The sequence below is a fragment of the Ambystoma mexicanum genome, chromosome 7q, assembly GCF_040938575.1.
Source record: "Ambystoma mexicanum isolate Mex_15411 chromosome 7q, UKY_AmexF1_1, whole genome shotgun sequence".
Taxonomy (NCBI): domain Eukaryota; kingdom Metazoa; phylum Chordata; class Amphibia; order Caudata; family Ambystomatidae; genus Ambystoma; species Ambystoma mexicanum.
This window is the reverse complement of record NC_090941.1, coordinates 909,432,467-909,452,987: the sequence shown is the minus strand read 5'-3', so window position 1 is coordinate 909,452,987 and position 20,521 is coordinate 909,432,467. Positions and strand designations below refer to the sequence as shown.

Sequence of the window (20,521 nt, the reverse complement as noted above, 5' to 3'; positions counted from 1 at the left end):
GGATAGAGGGAGAGAGAAAGAGGAGGAGGAGAGGAATATCTTAAGGAGTTTCCTGAACTTCAGGAGATCAGGCTCAAGATGGAGGGCAGCGGGGAGACTATTTCAGAGGGAAGCCCCTGCTGAGGATAAATATCTCCCTCCAAATCTCTGCTTGGAGAATCAGCTCACACGCAGAAGGTTGGAGGTAGATGAACAGAGGGGTCGGGAAGGACAGTATTTAGGTAGGCATTGTTGCAGATGGTAAGGTCCCAGGCCCCCGAAAGCCTTGTGAACAATGCAGAGGGTCTTGAACTTGATCCTTGCAGCCAAGGGGAGCCAGTGGAGGGATTTCAGCGCCAGAGAGATGTTGTCCCTGGGCTTGAGGCCAAAGATAAGTCTCGCGGTTCTGTTCTGGATTAGTTGCAGAGGGCGCAAAGCAGAGGCAGGGAGTTTGAGAAAGAAGCTTTTGCAGTAGTCCAGCCTTGCGAGAACCAGGGCTCAGGAGACAGTGAGCCGCTGGGGAAAGGTGAGAAAAGGAAGAGTACCTCTGAGGAGGTGCAGCTGGTAGTTGGACTTTTTAGAGATGTCCGAAATGTGAGTGGAGAAGGAGAGAGTGGAGTCGAATATGACCCTGCAGTTTTATGCCTCGCCGGTGGGTGCAGGCGTATGGACAAGGGAGGCTGGCTAGAGAGAGAGTGGGAAACCGTGAGCTGGAGTCCCAATGCAAACAATCTCAGTCTTACTGGCATTGAGGCAGAGGCCATTTTAAGTGCACCACGACTGAGTTGCGGACAGACAGTCAGATATGAGCAAGGTAGAGGAGGTGGCTGAGGGTGCCCTGAAGGAGAGTTGTGTATCATCCACATAGCACTGGAGGTTAGAATGGAAAGTGGCAATCCCACATGCCAGGGCAGCCATATAGACATTGAAGAACCAGGGGGATAGGTTAGAACCCTGGGGAACACCACAGGTTTTAATAGTGATAGTAGAGAGAGAGGACCCAAGTTTCACCTGGGATGGGCGGTCGAAAAGAGCCTGACCTGTGATTCCCAGGGTGTCACAGAGATGTGATCAGGATGTTGTGGTTGGCTGTGTCAAAGGCAGAGGAGAGGTCAAGAAGAATGAGGACATAGGGAGTGTTAGTGCCAAGACTTGAGAGCAGGTCTTCACAGGTGTTCTGAAGAGCAGTTTATGTGCCTCTGGATGCTCTAAAGCCAGCTTGATGGTCGTAGAGGCAACCATCAGATTTAGTGTGGAGGGTGAGCTGAGAGATAGACAGCTTCTCCAGGAGTTTGCCCAGGAAAGGGGTGATAGAGATGGGGTTGTAGTTTGCCAGAATGGAGGGGATGACAAAGGGATTCTTAAATAGAGGGTGCACAAGGGAGTGCTTAAGAGAAGTTGCAAACGAGAGATTGCAGAGAACAGCCCAGGCTGGAGTGAGGGATTCAATGTTGTCCCTAATGGTTTTGGAGGATCCGGGGTCCACCTGTTTGGATGAGACCTTCATAAACCAGACTTGTCTGGCAACCTCATAAGGTATGATGGGAGTGAAAGAAGAGAGGAGAAGTGGTGGAGGGGCAAAGGGAGGCTCCAGAGGTGTTGGTGTATGATGTGGTGTGGAAGTGTGCTGCCAGGGCTGAGCAATGGTCCTGGGTGGGTGTGACAGAAGAGGAGGCTGCTGAAGGATAGGCCAATTCCTTACAGACTTTGAAAAGTTTGGCCTTATTGTTTGATGCCACAGAGATGCAGGCTTGAATAAAGACTCTTTTCTTGGAGTGGATGCAGAGTTGATATTGCCTTTGAGGGAGGTAGCAAGCCAGTTTGTCAGAGGGTCCATCTGACAAATTCCATTTCTGCTTAGTTACCCTACACTTGGGTTTAAGGGCAGCCAGATCAGAGTCGTACAAAGAGTTGCACTTTTTGGAAGGCTTAAGTTGGACACTCATGACAGGGGCAAGAGTATTAAGGGTGTTAGAGATAGAGAGATTGAAGTTAGCAAGGGCTGTGTCAGGGTAGGAATCAGCCGCAGGAGTAGGAGGAGGAGAGTAGGTGGAGGCAAAGGCAGCCACTGTCACTATTTTCATGGGTCTGATGACTTTTAATCCAAGTGACCGCGCCGGGTGTGCCGATGGAAGAGGAGGGGAGAGCTTTAAGTGTGAAGAGAGGAGAGAGTGCTCTGTCCAGGAGAGAGAGGTAGTGAGAGGGATAGAGAGAGGGATGTCGGAAGAGATGAGAGCATCCAAAGTGTTGCTCGCTGTGTGCGTGGAGCCCGAGGGTAAGATGGAGAGGGAGAGGGAATCACATAGGTTGTGGAAAGGTCAAGAGGAGTCAGGAGAGTCCTGATGGATGTTGAGGTCACCAGCAGGAGGAGTTGAGAGGACGAGGAAGGTAGAGAGGAGGCCAGGTGAGCCCATTCCAGGAGGAAGAGAGTGGACTGTCCTAGTGGCCGATAGAAGATGGCCATAAGGAGAGACGATTGAGGAGAGAGTGAGAACCTGCAGACTAGGCACTCGAAGGATGAGTAGTCCTGAATGGGGATGATGGACACAGATATCCATTCTGGGAAGATCAATGCCAACCCCCTCCTGACCCCTTGGGTCTGGGCATGGAGGGATGATCTTGTATCCTTCAGGGAGGAGAGTGTCAAAGCTCCTGACAGAGCTGTCCTTGAACCATGTGTCCATGATGGCGAGCACATCTAAATCCATGTGTTCAAGGAAATTGCAGATATCAGGCGAGTTTTTGACAGCAGAGCGAGAGTTAAGCGTGGCAATATGGAGCAGCTTGCCATCTTTAAAGGTCTTCCACGGGCAGCGCAGGGGACAGTGGTCCCCTCGAGAGTGTTAAGAAAGCCAGAGGGATAGTGGAGGATGGTGGAGGAGCCAAGGCCGATAAGGGAGCCAGGACAGTGGGGTAAGGGGCAAGGGCACCCGTGCAGAGGAGGACGATGGCACAGCAGGCAAGGGATCCTGTGCAGAAGATAAGGAAGGCAAAGTAGGCAAGGGAGCCTGTGCAGAGGAGGATGAAGACACAGCAGGCAAGGGAGCCAGAGCAGAGGATGAGGAAGGCACAGCAGGCAAAGGAGCCAGAGCAGAGGATGAGGAAGGCACAGCAGACAAGGAAGCCTGTCCAGGGGGAGAGGTAGATATATATGGTTGCTGCCATTTACTCTGTAATAAGCTATTCAATAATCACATTCTCTTTTTTAACCACTCTATCAAATGCCATGTATTGCAACATTCTGCACCTGGTCACATCAAGTGGCAGTTGCATGTGCTGCCAACATATTTAACTTCCACACACCAACTGCCAGTTATCAATGTTCTACAAATCTTTTGCATCTGCATTTCCCTTAGACACAGTGCTGCTGTAGTTGCACAAATCCATTTTTAGCTTTCAACAAAATGATCCTAAAAAGAAAATGTTGTAAACGCACAACAGTTTCCATTTGTCCTTCCACATAAATGTCATACTTTCAAATCTTTCTCATTATTTTCATTATAGTGCCACCATTCTCCACCTGCTCACGCATATGTGTATACTGCCAAAGTATCTATATACAACACTTTTCCTTATATATAAAGTACTGTTCTTTTCCAACCACTACTATAACACACCACACACTGCTCCAATTACAAACTAAGCCACAGTTGCTCTATTCTTTAAAAACACTGCAGCACATTACAAATACATTGCACCACAAATATAGCACTTCACTTATTAAAAGCACCAGCACAAAACCTGCACTACAGGAAAAACAAACATGTTTCATCCATTTTTACATGAAGCCAGACATTGCTGCACAACTAAGACCATTACATAGTAGCCCTACAAGAAACTGTCCTGTGCTGCAGAAAATAACCTAGATATGCATCTTTTATACACACCAATAGTTACCCTGTTCCTTATAATGTCCCACACAGGACTATTCATATAGTCCAATTGTTCTAACAACATAGTTAACATACTTTACTACACCACCCAAAACACAACTTTATTAACTCTTTTCCCAACAACTCATCCTAACTTAATAAATAACCCCTCTTACTGAAAGTGTGTCACCATTACTACAAATACCAACTAACTTTCTTTTACAATTACAGGAAAAAATAAGATTGACAAACACAGCTACCGAAGAAAGAACACTTTTCACATCCTACAAAGTAAGTACATTAATATGACATATATATATATATATATATATATATATATATATATATATATATATATATATATATATATATATATCTAATTGTAACAATGCACTTTCACTATATATTGATATTGATATTGATATTGTATTACTATCGTGCTCGTACAAAAGTGTTTCAGAGCGCAACAAGGCAACGGAGGGGATCAGGGGAGAACAAAACAGTGAGCTTACTAGGCCCAGTGACATTGAGAACGTGCACGTGCATGGGACAGGGGGGGATGTGCATTGAAGGGGGAGAAGTGGAAAGTGCAAAGCAGAGGAGAAACAGATAAATAACAATATAAATAATAAAGGCAACAAACAGTGGCAGTGTAGCCAGCAATTTGCAAGTGCTAGGTTTAAGGCAGCAGACAGGGTAGGTCTGATAAGTGCAGGAAGAAAAAGGGGGGTCTGTATGTGTACAGATGCAGACCCCAGTGCAAGGGGTGGCCCGGAGGCAGTGCGCGAAGGTGGCATGGTGAGCAGGTTCCTGGCCCCGGAGGACAGAGGGTGGCTAGATGCACGGTGCCAAGTGAGAAAAGTGTTAGCCTAGAGTATTATTTTCTACTCAGCAATATTTTATTTCACTCTTACTGATTCTATTGCAGCATTCAAACTCGTTCTATTCTTATCTAAACATTGCTCTTTATTCAATACACCACCAATTCTCGACTGCCTAACAACACATCCATCTTTCATTAACTGCTATACCACAATTTAATTTCCTTACTCTTCCATACCCCTATCCACGTGAGGTTCTAATTCCAACACATCAACTTTAAAACTCTTTGCATTCCAAATCACTAACCCATATTAGCACACACACCCACACTTCCTCACTGCCTTTCAATTGCACCCACACAACCCCCATACCTATGCACTAACTCACACTATTATAACAACCACTATGTTCCTCAAAACATCATAATGTTCTGTGAGAAACCGGACAGTGTTCTCCCACCTAATCACCGGGATCTTCCATTCAGGTGGCCAGGATAGGGCCATCACTTTTGGATCCTGACCCTGGGTGTAGACAAGTGAGGGAGAATCACCTAAGTGGAGGGTAGCAAGCGTTTGGGAGGAGAATACCCGAGGCCGAGACATGGTATTCCCCCTCACACCATTTTCCAACAGAAACCACTTCCTCAGCCTTAATGGGATACTTTCCGTCCAATTCCATCTCCCCGTCCCCATTTCTGACTAATACTGGGAAGAAGAGGCAACTGAGAGTAGTAAGGATTACCTGCAAGAAACACCTTGAGAAACAGAGGGAACACTGCCAATTACTACCACTAGGATGCCCCATTAATAGAGTCAGGCAGGGTCAGACATTTAACACTTACTACTCACACCTGACTCCACTTGACTCCCGTTTTCAGTATGAAAGGTGTGGTTTTGCACAATCAAGAGAGCAAGCTATGAATCCAGGTCGGAGCTGAGAAGCCAAGAAGCAGGAAGCGGCAGGTAGAAAAGCCTGGAGGATCCAGAGGAGAGCGGCATGCTGAGATGCTGGCCAGGTCTGTAAAAAGGGCTGGAGCGTGGCTATGGAGCCATGTCTCCAAGAAGCCAGAGCATGGCAGCCAATGCCGTGCTGGCAGTGTGTGGAAAAGTGCTCTTTTCCTTGGGACATGTGCTTGTCCCAAGGGGGTGTGAGCGGCTGATGGTGAGACCCTGCCCTTGATCCCATCTCCAGTGAGTTTCAAGCCTGTAAGCGATAGAAACTCAGGAACGTGTGGCTAGCTGGAACGGGAAGGGTGAAAGACATCATTTTGCAAGAAAGATAACGGAAAGTGAATGGAAAGTGAGAGAAAGGTACAAAGAGAGTGGAAAGGAAGAAAATGGCTTGAAAGTATATAAGAAGGGTGTGAGTGACCCCAAACATAAAGGAAAGGTACCAGTGAGCACCGAAGCACTAAAAAAAAAGTGGAAAGGAAGTAAAAAGGCTTCAAAGTAAATAAGAAGGGTGCATGTGACCCAAAAGTAAAGGAAAAGTGCAAGTGAACATGAACACTGAAGAGCGCAATAAGTGTGCAAGAAGCACAGTGAGAATGAAACACATGTGCAAGAAGCACGATAAGGAAAAGGACAGTTGCAAGGGTGCACAAAAGTGAAGAAGTAAATGTGCAAGAGGCACAGTGAAGAGAAACAGAATCAAAGGAAGGTGCCAGGGGCACAACAAGGTGAAACTCACAAAAAAGAAAGTCAAAGAAGGTGCAAGTATGCACTGCAAGGTGGTATAAAGGGGTGCAGGAAGCACCTGAAGGTGAAAAGATACAAGAAAAGTAAGTACAGAAAATACAGAGAGGGGCTAAAGATCCCAGCGTTTTCAAAAGTCTCTGATGTTACCCCATGAGAAGGGTGTGTGTGAAAGGAACTGTAAATAAGTAAAAGGCAAATCCTGACAAGTTGAACTTGTGTTTGAAACTGAAGCAGCCTATGCTTGGGGAAGGGAACCATAAGAGGCCTAACAAAGGTAAATACTCATTTCATGAAACAAGGAGGCATACGTTTAGGAAAGAGAACCCTGAGAAGCTTGAGAGAAACTGTGTTATATTTTAGTTTTGTCTGAAGCTTGGGGAAGGGGTTCCCCAGGAAGTAAGGACATTGGGAATTGTTTGAACAGAGTGCAAGAACTATGTGGAGAAGAGTTAACAAACAACCTTGTTTTGATTGTACTGAACATTGATGATACTGACCAAGCAACAACTGGTGAGAAGACCACCTGAAACCATCCTCGGTATATATTTATTTTTGAATCTCTATTTTTCTTTAAAGAGACTTCCACCAAATGTTATCAAAGAGTGAGGGCAAGCATAGGATTAGACACATACATATTTTGGTTTTGGACTTTCAGACATTGACGGCCCATAGAAACATCAGTTGAGGGAATCATTCCTTTAGAGTTAGGGCCAGTTAGGAATTACACTAAACCCAGCATTATAGTAAATCAAGGTTTTGTAACTATAACACTTGAGTCTGTGTCTCTCTTGATACCATGCCTGTTTCACAGTTCCTACTTATTCAATTACACCACCACTCTCCTACTCACTAACACCAGCAGTGTTCAACACATTCTACTATCAATAGTTTATTACCCATTCCCCATCATATAAATATACTTTTTTTTATACATCACCTGATTTCAATCTCAAATTTACCCAAGCCCATCACACCTATACAAGCCTCTTACTCTTAAAACCTTCCCAACCACACAGATCATCCCACTACCCAATCACACACCACTCTATTAATTTCTACAATAACACCCACACACCCATGCATAATACATGCATATACATTCCACAACTTTCAAACCCACATTTTCTTTTTTGCCAACATACAGAACAGAATGCCTAATAAAAACCAACTCCATAGAAAAAGAAAATAGAACACATACCAATAAAAACAAGCCATATAATCATACATCTCTAAACAGTTTATAGAAAACATTAAAACAACACAGCTAGTAATCTCAGTCAACAAAGCAAAACCAGCCAAAACTAAAAAGATATGGCCCCTCTTGCAAAAACTAAAAGTAAAAAAAGATGTTCAAACAAAAGTAGACCTACTGATGAACCTACCCCCATATCTGCCAATGTTAGCGTAGCCACAGTGAAACATTCAAAAAAATCAATTTTAGAAAAAGTATTCCACCGTAGAGTTCTAACAATCTTATAAAGACAGCTAAAAGTCATGATCTACCTTTAAAAACAAATGCAGAAAACAAATCCACGAAGCTTAATTGACAGCGCATTACTACTAAAGAAAATGTTTATATTAATTTTAAACAGAATGAAACTGCTAACTAAATTAATCAATACTTTACAAAAAGTACTTCTAAACACAATGTCAACAAAATAGATACCTTTTTAAAATTCTGTGAAGGTGAATGGAGTCACACAAGCAGCACAGAACCATATTTCAATGAAGACGCTTATAAAAAAGAACAAAAAAATCCCAATTGCCATGGACAATAGTGGCCAAGGCTATGAAATGGCAGGAGACAACATTATGGCAAAAGAAACCCTTATAGAAAAAAACTTCCCCAGCAAACTTTCTTCCAAATGTTACTATTGCCCAAACAAACCATCCAGTGTAAAAATGGACATGCAGTTCAATATGCAACATACACCAACAATCTTTCCAATCTTTACAACAATTCCTCAATCATTATGTGAAACTAAAAGACAAAAGTGCAAGAACAACTTTACAAACCATGGACTCCTGCCCAGTGTGCACCCACGCTGGACTGTGAGGACATTCATTAGGCTGCATTTCAGTAACTGCTTGTAAAAGCACCTTCCAACACATCAAAATGTTAGCAACACACCATTCCGCTATACAAAATCTTGTGCATACACTGTACTATGCAAAACGTCCTGTTAAAGAACTGCACAATTTAAATAACATTCTCCAACATGGAACAGCCACAGAACTCCTTCAAGAAATAGAGCACATCCAAAGTAAATATTTTGGAACTGAGGTTGACTTAGACAATTCAGTAACTTTAGAAAACATAGTGAAAACCTCACAAACACCAACCACCTTACAAAACACATACAAAAAAGAAATACCAGACAAAGTATGTGCCTGTTGTCGCAGCACATTTTATAAAAAAGAGTACAAAAATAGTACCTATGGCCACAAAATAGCAGGCAATGAGGAATCCCAATGATTCCAATTAGCTTCATATGTAACAGCAGAAAATAAATAAAAAATAACTGACCTCTCAATAGTTTATGCATATTGCAATAGAAAGCTTGCCAATAACCAAAAGCCATCATGTGCTATCACTAATAACTTAAGACATCTTCCCACTTCCCAAAAGCTCTCCAACATCCTAACTTGTGGGAGAGCATTATGATCCAAACAGTACACCCATTTCAAGCTATAATATGCCTTCACCTGAAAACAGCCACATTGTTTCTATCTGAGTTACTAAAAGGCATTTGTGGCAAAGTAGGATATGTGCCATTAGATCTTAAAGAAAATATTGAAACTCTAGGAGTACAATGGCCAACAGATCGATCTTTGATTGTACTAGTTAATGGTGTACTAGTTAACAAGTGAGAGGCTTATTCACAGTAAATGTGCATGCATTGGCCCTCTCTATTCAGTGAAACTGAATAGAGAGGGCCAATGCATGCACTTTTATTGTGAATAAGCCTCTCACTCATGCTACTAACCTCACATACTTATCATCAATTTATAAAGGATAGATGACATCAGTGTCTGTGTTTTTTAAACATCAATTGGATATGCTAGTTGGATACAACAACTTTTTCACAAATTATTTTATATGTTTTTATGTGATTTTATATGTGTATATTGATTAAGATATGTGTACATCTTCACTGACCTTTTGATACTGCTTAAGTAATACTATCCAGACTTGTTTAGTTTGACCTTTGGGCACCCACGGCCTAAGTGTGTAAAAGCGGAGTAGCTATATGTGGAACCTATTTCCTGGTTGAAATGTCTATGTGCTCATCCACATGGCCCCCTATAAAAAAAAGAGGAGCCCATGATCATTTAAATTGAACTCTAGTAAATGATGTACCAACAAAAGACAAACAAGTTGGCGACAACTAGTCAACTTAAACAAAGTTAGACAAGCCCTACAATATGTCAAAGAAAACAATGAATACTATAAAGATATAAACATAGAGGAAAACTTAGAAGAAACCATCCAAATAATTCAAGATTCACCCCAAACTGCCCAATTTGAATGTGTAGATCATGTTACTGTAGACAACATTTTAGACCAGTATACAATATACCACTACACCCCAAAGACACCACAGAAGATGAATTAGAAACATATCAAATGCATCAAGCCAAATGATCCCCAATGAGCATATAGGAGAAAAGTGTAGAAGCACGTTCTTTTCCTCTACTCTTTCCTACACGAAAAGGAAGAAGATATGATTAAAAATCCACTCAAATTAGTGCATAAGACTATCGCTCATTACAAATGTACTCTGAAGACCCAAGATTCAGACAAAATGTAGAATACATACTCCCCCTCCTCTTCAAAAGCCAACTAGCAACTGTTATGGAGTTGGACACACATTAAAAACTGGCTCTAATTTTTAAATATGTCTGCTATCCGAATGATTCAAAAGATAAAAGATAAAGATGATGTTTTCAAGTATCACACATATCCTGGTAAACGTATGTGGTACAAAAGTATACTGGTTCTGATGTCACACTGATGTACGTTGTATGCTAAGGAACCTAGGCCCACCCAAACGACTTGCATGACTTGTTAAGCACTGCAAACCAAAATAAAGAGGGAATAGGTATAAAGACACAAAAAGAGTGCTGTTCTTTTGACCCTGTCAATGTATCAATGTGCTTTCACCATCGCTTTATTGATATGCTGCACTTCATCTGCAATAAAACTACCATTCCACTCAGAGAAGTGGAACACTTCTTTTGGAGAAAATGATTTCAACCCAGAAGAGCACCACAAATCCACATGCTTTTTTGAATAAAAGATGCTCCCAAATGTGGCCATGGCAGTGATGGCACTGTTTTACAATTTATTGAAAAATACATTACCTGTGACATCCCTTCATAAACCACACATAGTGACCAACGTACACAAATCTTACGCTTCCAAAAATATAAGTGTGGCAAATACTGCCGACATTGATATAAAAACAAAGGTAAATACTATACAAAATGTCGCTTTGGCTTCCCTAGACCAGTTCACACAAAAGGACAAGTAAATAGCTTGATGTCTTCTGTTATACACAGTGAAAAAGGGAAATCCCCTAAAAACACATACAACATCAAATGTGATGAAGCATCCGCGTACATCAATGTTTACAATGCAATAATTGCCCTCTTGTGGAATGCAAATATAGACATACAATACATTGCAGACAATTCATTCCACTGCAGTTGCACGATATGTCACAGCCTATTTTACCACAGCTGGGATAACAGAGCCAAAAGACCTATGGAATGACATATCATCTGACAAAAAACTGTCACAAACATTGTACAGCTTTGGTAAAAAAATGCTCTCCCATAGAGAATGCAGGTGCTATCAAAGCATCAGACAATTTAACAGTACAACCTCATATGGGAAATCTGAAAACATTGTCTGGCTAAACATTGGTTCAACTTCATCATGAAAAAGGGGACTAAAATCCCACCAAGAGATAGAAACAATAGCCACAAATGATCCCAACAGCCAGGACATTTTAAAAAACAATATCATTGACACATACTATCCAAACATAAGTAATGCCTTGGAAAACATGTGCCTGTACAACATAGCCCAAAACTACTCCTTCGAATGAAATGTCACACTGGAGACAACTTCCACATTTTCAGTCTCAACTTGTGAAGGAAGCCTAGTAAAACTTAACAAACCCAGCCTAATTAATCATATGAAGTTATCATTTAAATCTGTGCAACATAGAAAACTTTATTACATGGCCCTACTACAACTTTTAAAACATTGGAGAAAGGAAGAAGAATTATTAGGTGACCATGACTCATTTGATCCTGCATTCAATGCAAATGAAAGCAGTATAACAAATGTCAATATAAACACATGTTGGACAATGAACGCCGACAAGAGGAAGAAATTGAAGCTCTACTAGATAAAGAAACTCCTAAAGGCAGTCAACCTTCTCTTACAGGAACCACTTAGAGAACCACTCTTTCTAAATAAATCAGAAATAGCCATAAATGAGGTAGAACACACCATGCATTAATCTAAACAATCTGAAGAAGACTTGTCAGTGCTGAAATCACAGCTAAATGATGAACAGTACCATTTATCTAGAAGTCACTGAAGAAAATGAACATGGGTTTAAACATGAAACTAAAACAGTTAAAGGAAGTGGACATGATGATCTTATGTCCTATGCTTTGAAAGGATCAGATTTTTAAACAGTATAAAAGAAGTATTGCAATGATTGAGTTGTCTTCTACTGAAAGACCTGACATTGTTTGTGTATCTTGTCGACACACATTTTATAAGTCTCAAGTGCAACTAGTGTACATTGAGAACAAAATTAAACACATTGTAGAAGATGTTTGGAAAAAAATGTATCTGTATTTGTTTGTAGAAGAACGATTTAAAACACGTGAGGCACTTTATGTTTGTAGACACTGTGTTGGATTTTTATAATTAAACACGTATGCCGCGAAAAGTGTCTTAAATGATATGGTAGTGCCTGATATCCCTCTTGTGCTTCAACAATTGATCATGTTGGAAGTCATTGCATTGCAAACTGCTGATCCTTTTCAAGCTATTGTTAGACTGCAAAGAAAGATATCACATTTACCAAAGAAGTCATTAGTGCAAGGTATGAGAGGCAAAGTTGTTTATTTACCACTGAATTTGGAAGAAAATGTTAATACTCTAGTAGTGACGCTTGGCATTGCACATTCTTTGTTTGTTTTGGCAAATGGTGTTGCCAGTAAAGCTAAGATGATTTCACAGCAGCTTATCAATATTGGAAAAGTGAAAAATGCATTGGCATTTCGATTTGAGCAAAATGATTTATACAACGGCAAACTGACTGTACCAGACTTGTCTATGCTTGATGTTGAGTCAACAAACAAGAGCAGTGAAGGTCGGTTTCAGCGTGTATCTGTTGCAGAAGGGAATAGTTTGTATGAACATTACACTATTCATCCTCTACTCTCACGTAAAGTCATGGGTGACAATTTAGAACTGTAAAAAATGAAAGCAATGAAAGGTGCACCAATTACTATATGAGAAAAGACATTAGAAGCCCATTGTTTCCCTATGCTTTTTCCAACTGGTACTGGGGGGAGATTGGATGATCATAAGGTGCAAATCTCTGCTTCAGAATATCACTGTACAAGAATGTTTCAGAAGATTCACGATTCCACACCAGTGTTGAATATATTTTTTACTTATTGTATGAAAGTGAATTTTCAATATTATGTTATGCTGTTGCTCATACAGACCGGAACTAGATTTAAACATCTTTCTGCATGTGAGATGCTGCAACAGGTGAAAGAAACAAATTATTTTTTAGAGGGCAAACTCATGAATATTCTTGCTACAATGAGGTGAACTAAAGAATATTGGTATAGGAGACACTGCAAGGTTAGATGCATGATCAGAAACCTGGGATCCCCAACCTGGTTTGTGACTTTAAATTGTGCTCAGCATGGTTGGGATGATCTTGCAGAGTGGATTCGGAAAGTAAAATAGAACACATAACACCAGGAGAATTGTGTTCTATGGACCCTGTGAGTGTATCACGTTTTTTTCCATCAAAGATTTCTAGCCATGTTACAATTTATAAGTAATAAAGAAAATGGTCCACCAGGCACCATAGAACATTTATTTCGGAGGAAAGAGTACCAGGCATGTGGAGCTCCATATATACATATGCTGTTGTTGATTAAAGATGCTCCTCAGTTTGGTAAGGACAGTGATGGCTGTGTGATGGAGTTCATTGAACAATATGTTATTTGTTCTATTCCAGCTCAGCACGGGTTTCAAAGGCATTCATGTGTAAAGTACTGCCAAAGAAAATACAAACATAATGAGAATTACTACACTCAGGCTTGTGATACCAGTTGCTCAAGTGAATAGTTTGTTATCTGTTCAACACCATGTTACTGGTAGGTCTCAGAGAAATACATTTCATTTAAAAAGACATAAGGAATGCCAATGTATTAATGATTACAATGCTGCCAATGCAGCTATGGAATGCAAATACTGATGTACAGTTTATTGCTGATAATTCAACAGCTGTTGCTCGTTATGTTACATTACACATGACAAAAGCAGAAAAGAGCAATGCAGCTGAAGTATGGGCAGATTTATCGACAGATAAAAGTCTCAGTCAGAAACTTGTAAGCTTTGGTTTGAAGTTGCATTCACATAGAGAATGTGGTAGCTATGAAGCTGCAGATCGTCTTACTAGTTTGCCTCTATATGGACATAGCATTAATGTAGTTTGGTTAAGTCTTGGACCAGATAGTACTAGAAATTGGGTATTGAAGCCTTTGGCTGAAATTGAGCAGTTAGATCAATCATCACCTGACAGCTCAGAGATTTTGAAAACCTACTTCAGTGATACATATTATCCAAATCGATCTGAACTGTTGGAGGATCCTTGTTTATATGAAGTAGCAAAGCTACTCATATCGAAATATTGAAGCAAACAGTGACAGACCATGGTTTAAAGTACATGGATGTAGTGGTTGTCTAGTGAGACATGAAAAGGCAAGTCTCATTAACAACATGAAACTGTCTTGCCAAAGTGCAGAGAAAAAGGAATTATTTTATTGTTGCATTTTGCAGTTGTTCCTCCCATGGCGTGCAGAGAATGATTTACTTGGAAGTTTTGAAACTTTTGAAAAATAATTTTTTGCCAAACAATGCTTAATTACATATCCAAAATTTGAGCAGTTTTTGGATTTACTGGAGAAAGAACTACGTCAAGAAGAACTTATGGCAGCTGAATTGGCAGAAGCGACTCCTAAGGGCAGTCAAAAATCTGCATCAGGAAGTTAAAATGTTCTTGTTGAGTCAATTATTCAGGCTGATGTTGAGCTTGCTATGTAGGAAGTAGAAATTGCAATGGAAAAAAGTAATGTGAATTGTGATGAAATTGTTAGTAAACTTAATATAGAGCAAAACAAAGTTTATAATCAAATTAACGATGGGTCTTACATGGATTATTGCATGACAAGTGTGAATGTTCTTGTGTGCACTACAAACCTGTTTTGTTGTATTTTAGTGGACAAGCTAGAGCAAGTAAATCTTTTTTAATTAATGCAATAAGAGTTATGATCCAAAATGTAACAGATTCCTCTTTGTCATACATTGTAACTGCTCCAACAGGTTTTGCAGCATGTAGGAGGTGTTACTTTACATCGCCTGTTAATGTTACCAGTGGAGCATGACAACAAACTAGAATGTTGGAAACTTGTATCAAGTGCAACACAAGAAGTAGGAAAAGTTCTTAGAAAATTAAAGACCTTGATTGTAGATGAAGTAAGCATGGTGTCTAACTTGATTCTAGCATTTATTCACTTGCGAATGTGAGAGGTTTTGAAGACTGACTCCAACTTTTTGTTTGGAGGTAAACATGGACTTGCTTTTGGAGACTTGTTACAATTAACTCCTGTGAAAGTTCAACCCTTTTTTAGAATACTGAAATCTAAGGATGCTCAAAAAAGTATAGGAAGTATTGGTCATTTTAACCTTCTGAATTGTTTTGAATCCAGGATTTGCCATTAATATGATACAGTCTGGAGACTTAGAGTGTGCAGAAATGTTTCACAATATTTGTATAGGTATTCTTGAGGAAAATGTGTAAGCAGTTTAAAGGGAAGAGTGATTTCTAACATGCTACATGTAGATTGCAGTCCGTCTGATGTCATGTTGACTCTTAAATCACATGGGTTAACATTAGAAGCAGCACTTATTGATATTAGTCATACAGTGTTTAAAGAAGGGATGTCATATGTAGCTTTGCCATGTGTGACAAATGCAGAATGTTTATTTGTAATAGACTTTGATGAAAGCACAGTGACAGCTGACATTTCTTGCATTGAAGAATATCCTAGGCAGTGTGTACTGTATACTCCTGGCATGTACTGATGGCATCATTGATGTGATGTGTAATGTCATCATTGTGGTCATAGGCTGCACAACAGGTGGCGTGAAGTTCATGTGGCTTTAGCTGATATATATATATATATATATATATATATATATATATATATATATATATATATATATATATATATATTATATATATATTGTAGAGATGGGCCCAATTTGCTAATGAAAATAATACTCAATTGTGGAATACACAGAGTGCATGGTAAAACCCAGCTTCATTCAAAACACAGAATCTCGGCTGGGACCGCATTCAAGCAGCTCTCAATATTACGAGTGTGAGCAGATTTTGTACTAAAAATACATAAGCAATGATGTCATAATACAATGTCAGTTACAAAACATATAAGTGGTTATGATTGGTTAATATCTTAAGACATGTATATATTACAATAAATGTTCATTTCTTCATTGGCTTATACCTCTCTGTTGGCTCCTCCTGAGCCCAATCCATCATGAATAATCGTTTCACTACATCATTACATTGGCCACTAATTGGTTGACGTTATTCCTCATGGGTGGTGTGGCAAGAGGGATTTCTATTGGTTGGCACCTTACTCACAAACCTTTGACATTTTGATGGGACGTCAAGACATGAGAGACACATATGGTAGGGGGAGACAGAAGTCCATGTGCTGCACTTATTCCAATTAAAAGTACTCCCCATTGTTCCCAGGCCATGTGGCTTATCCATTCCTTTGTATTTGGCTTTGTGCATCTTCACATGTCTGTGTCCATGCTCAAGAGTTCAGCAGGTGTCTTATCTGTACTTGGCTCATAATGAATAATCAGTGTTCTTCCTGTATTAGGGGACTATGTTGGTGAATGAATTGCTTGCTATTTACTGAGCTTTTAACTAAGTCTATTGTGCATGTACTCTTTCTGACCACATGAGACACTATTCATCCATCCATAATAGAGTCTTTTGGCATACTGATCACATGCATCTGGGCTACAATGGCTGTTTGGCCTCTTTTTGAACTTTAATTAGCTTGGGAGTCTACTGCTTCTCATTGTGGGAAAAGTTATCTCATCCTTGCATTGTGGAAATCCACCACTCCCTTCCATGCATTTGACCTTGGTGCTTGCTAGAAACTTCCATTTGGGCAGCTTCAAAGCTTCTGAAAAAAGTGTTTTTATTCAGCATCTTGTCTGAGGCCTTGATAAATCCAAGGCCTACTGTGGCCTCTGTTCTGGGATAATGGCTGTACTTCTGCACTTCTCACCTCCATACTAGTGTAAGAGCCCATGTGCAGAGGCCAACATGCAGGTTTTTATTGACACAGTAGGACCGCTACATATCCTAAGGCAACAGCTCCCTCCAGCAGTGACAAAAGGCAAAGATGTGCAAATTGGTATTTACCTCTATGTATCCTAAAGCAACAGCTCCTTCTAGCTTTGAAAACAGTGAAGCTACTGCATCGGACCAACACGCAGGACACAAATACATCTGGCCTTTTATTATATTGTTAGATACTATATATATATATTATATATAGTGAGAGATGGAGAGTTGTATGGGAATATGATATGCTGAGTACAACTAGTGTTTACTTATAATAAGAAGCATACACCTTAAATAGCCACTTTTGCATTCTTATCAGATTGAGGCATTAATTTAATAGAGTTTCATAACATCCTAACATGCGTGCGCTGTCGACTTCCGAGTACAACAAAATGGAAGAGAGGAACAGCAGAGGAGTGGGGACCGCAAGGTTACTGAGGAAGCAGGAGTGGGAGGAGAGGTGGAGGAGCAAGAGGCATAAAGCTTAGGCTTCACACAAGACCTACAGTGTCTTTCGAGAGTTTACAATCTGCTTGAGCATAAGGTTGTTGTCGGTTCCAGAATGTCATGAATGCGCTCTTAAAGATGCATATGACTTATCGTAGACTAAGGTTTGCATTGGTACACAATTAAGATCTGTGTCCTTCATTGTCAATGCCAAGCCTGCAACCTGTATGAGGTGTGAAGGCAAAATGATTGAACATTTAGAAGACAGTTAATCTGTTTCCAATGGAAAAGTTGCACGCATTTCGCGTCTGCCTTTGTTCTACTGCAAATACATCAAATTTCTTTCAAATTTCTTGCACAATGTGCCTTCAAACCGGCCCTCGTTTTTCAGCAATTCTGGTTGAATGCAATTTTAACCTTTACAATATCGTGTCTAATGCCCAAAAAGTGTATTACAGAAGTTGGATGACATTAGCTATCTTGTATATAAACCACTCCACATTGAGTAGCATGCCAGGTGTCCTTTTGTGAATTATTCCATGCATTTTGAGCCAAAATGTATCTTAAACCGATTGAAATGTGGTATCCTCACTTAGAGGTTGTTTGCTCCACTTACAGTATGTCCGAGGCATAAGAATCCCAAGACAATATTCAGAAGCACCTCACACGTGTTTATCCTCACCATAAGAAGCCTGTCTCCAACTTGCAACCTTCCATCCTTTTGGGCAGCTCCACCACCGATAATTTTGGTAACATAAATGCTGTTATCTCCAGGAATGTGCTGATTCCCGACCCCTCCTGCAATGCTGAAGCCTAGTCCTGAAAACAAATACAAAGTAGACATCAATCGTGCTTTCTAGGCATAGATTCATTATTATGGTACAGGACAATAGCTTCCAAATATATCACATCTCAACAACCTTTGCCTGCACATTTAAGGTGTACACCAGGTGTTATAAAATGTTAACTTGATCAACTTTCAGAAAAAATAAAAAACAATACATTGGGCCTTATTCACAAAATCATGATCTCTGCTCCCTGGCCCTGGCGCCCACAGGCAAGTGGGGGAAACACAAACTCTCTGAAGGTGGGTTAGTGAATGTGCCTGCAGAAAATTCCTTGCATGATCAGACTCACTTTATGAATCAGCCCTACCACAGAATTCCGCAGGAAGCAGCCACAAATAAAACACAAAAGTGTCCCAGGGTGCGGAGGCCTACTGGGAAATCTCCAGAGTTCCCTGAAGGCCAGTCCACTTGTGGGAATGCCAGAGTTCTGCCACGTCTCACGAGTTAGAAGCAGGAACCGGACAAAATGCAATGTTCACAGAGGTTCACACACTGCTCCAAAAATGAAAAAAAACATGCCTGGTATGAGCATTTGTGTTTCTTGTTTAGATTTCCACCTCTAAAAGAGAGGTGGACATGTAAAAAATAGCAGGTGCTGTATCAGGGCCTTAAAGGCCCTTCGATGCAAATGTGCTCAATGAGCCCCCATGGGCTCAGGACTGACACCAGCACTTCGCCCATTAGCGTTAAGTTAGCAAATACACATTGACATATAAAGATTGATGTGATATTTAGGTATGTCTTGAGGGGCTGAGTGTGGATGGTTTAGGTTGATTACTGCAAATCCATTTGGCCGCAGGAGATTTGGTCAAGTATTTGTTTTTTGACGGCTCGATTTTGCCACATATATATGTTATGTTATGTTAAAGGACATTTATACCATGCACTATCACCACCTGAGTGTTGCCCTGGTGCTCTGGCGGATCTGAAAAGCAAGAGGGTAAGGTAAGTTGGCAGGGATGAGCAGGACAAAAGAGCAAGAGAGCAGTGATGTGCTTTTGGCAGTTTCCGTATGTTTCCACTGTTTGCTAAGCGTAGGTGTACATTTTCGGTCAGTAGTTGTCTATGCTGTTGTGCCCTGCTATATGTGGTTTGTTTCGTTGTTGTGGTGTAATGACGTGCATGTGGTTTGTTGTGCTGTATAGTTATGGTTGTGTTTTGTTTAGAGTTGGAGAGGTGTAAGCAGAGGGATGGGTTTTTTCAGGGGGTTGATTAGTGGTGGTTCTTTTTTGGCCCCCCTCAGTTTTGGCCACCTTTGGCACATATGCCTGCCAGTGTTGTGCATTCTGGGGTGCTGCGGGTCTCCCTCCCATATTCTGTGCAGAGGTGTGGGGTGTAAGCAGGGCTATTAATTGCTGATGCCCCCCGCCCCTGTGTTCAGACTAATGGGTGTTGATACTGCTTTGTCCCCTGGTGTATCCAGGTGTGCAGACACCATCGCATCCCTGGGTAACTTGAGGGGTTGGGTGGACCTCTTCCCTGTGCCCTTGAGTTCACTGGAATCCGTAAAATAGGACAGCAAAATATCAAATAATTAAAGTGTCCTAACGAGCACGAAAGTGGCTGTTTGTTTTGCATTACAAACTCACCTGATGGCAGAGACTGCTTTGTATCTTGCAGATGGTAACCAGTTAAGAATTGGAGGGAAAGTGCTATTTAGAAATGTTGTACACTTATGTGTACGAAGGTGGTTATACAAATAACGCTGCCCAACTAAATTAGCAGCATCTCTTCCAACTAGTTTGCTGCTCAAGTAATCACCAACATGAATGCTGTCATACAGTGCTTGATGCCGAGTCCTTCCACAATAATGGGTGTTAATCAATTTTAACTTCCCATCAATGGTAGGACTGAGGACAAGGCACTGGAACAAGAGCACAGAGAAGACGGGCAGAATGAGCGTGGCTTAAAGCCAAATCACTACTAGTCCAAGTTGTGATGAGCAACAATCACTTCCTGACTTATGAACTAAATAGTGTAGCATAAAGAGGTTGTGCTACACCATTAGTGGTTGTGAAACACTCCTTTTCAAAATTAGGACAAACCCGGAAACCTCCCTTACTATGAATAACTATAGACCGCCTAATCCTATGAAGGTTACACTTGAGTAACCGGCTACTCTCATTCCTCAA

The 20,521-nt window shown here is 40.8% G+C and overlaps 1 protein-coding gene across 6 annotated transcripts in view; it reads right to left on the bottom strand.

Moving 5' to 3' along the window:
• Nucleotides 1–20,521, bottom strand: part of DLG2 (discs large MAGUK scaffold protein 2) — a 5,493,568-nt gene that overhangs the window by 2,853,496 nt on the left and 2,619,551 nt on the right. For all 6 annotated transcript variants that reach the window (XM_069639853.1, XM_069639851.1, XM_069639850.1 and 3 more), the window contains one exon: nt 18,224–18,360. In XM_069639853.1, coding sequence (XP_069495954.1) covers nt 18,224–18,360 — 137 coding nt within the window. The remainder of the gene's footprint in view (nt 1–18,223; nt 18,361–20,521) is intronic.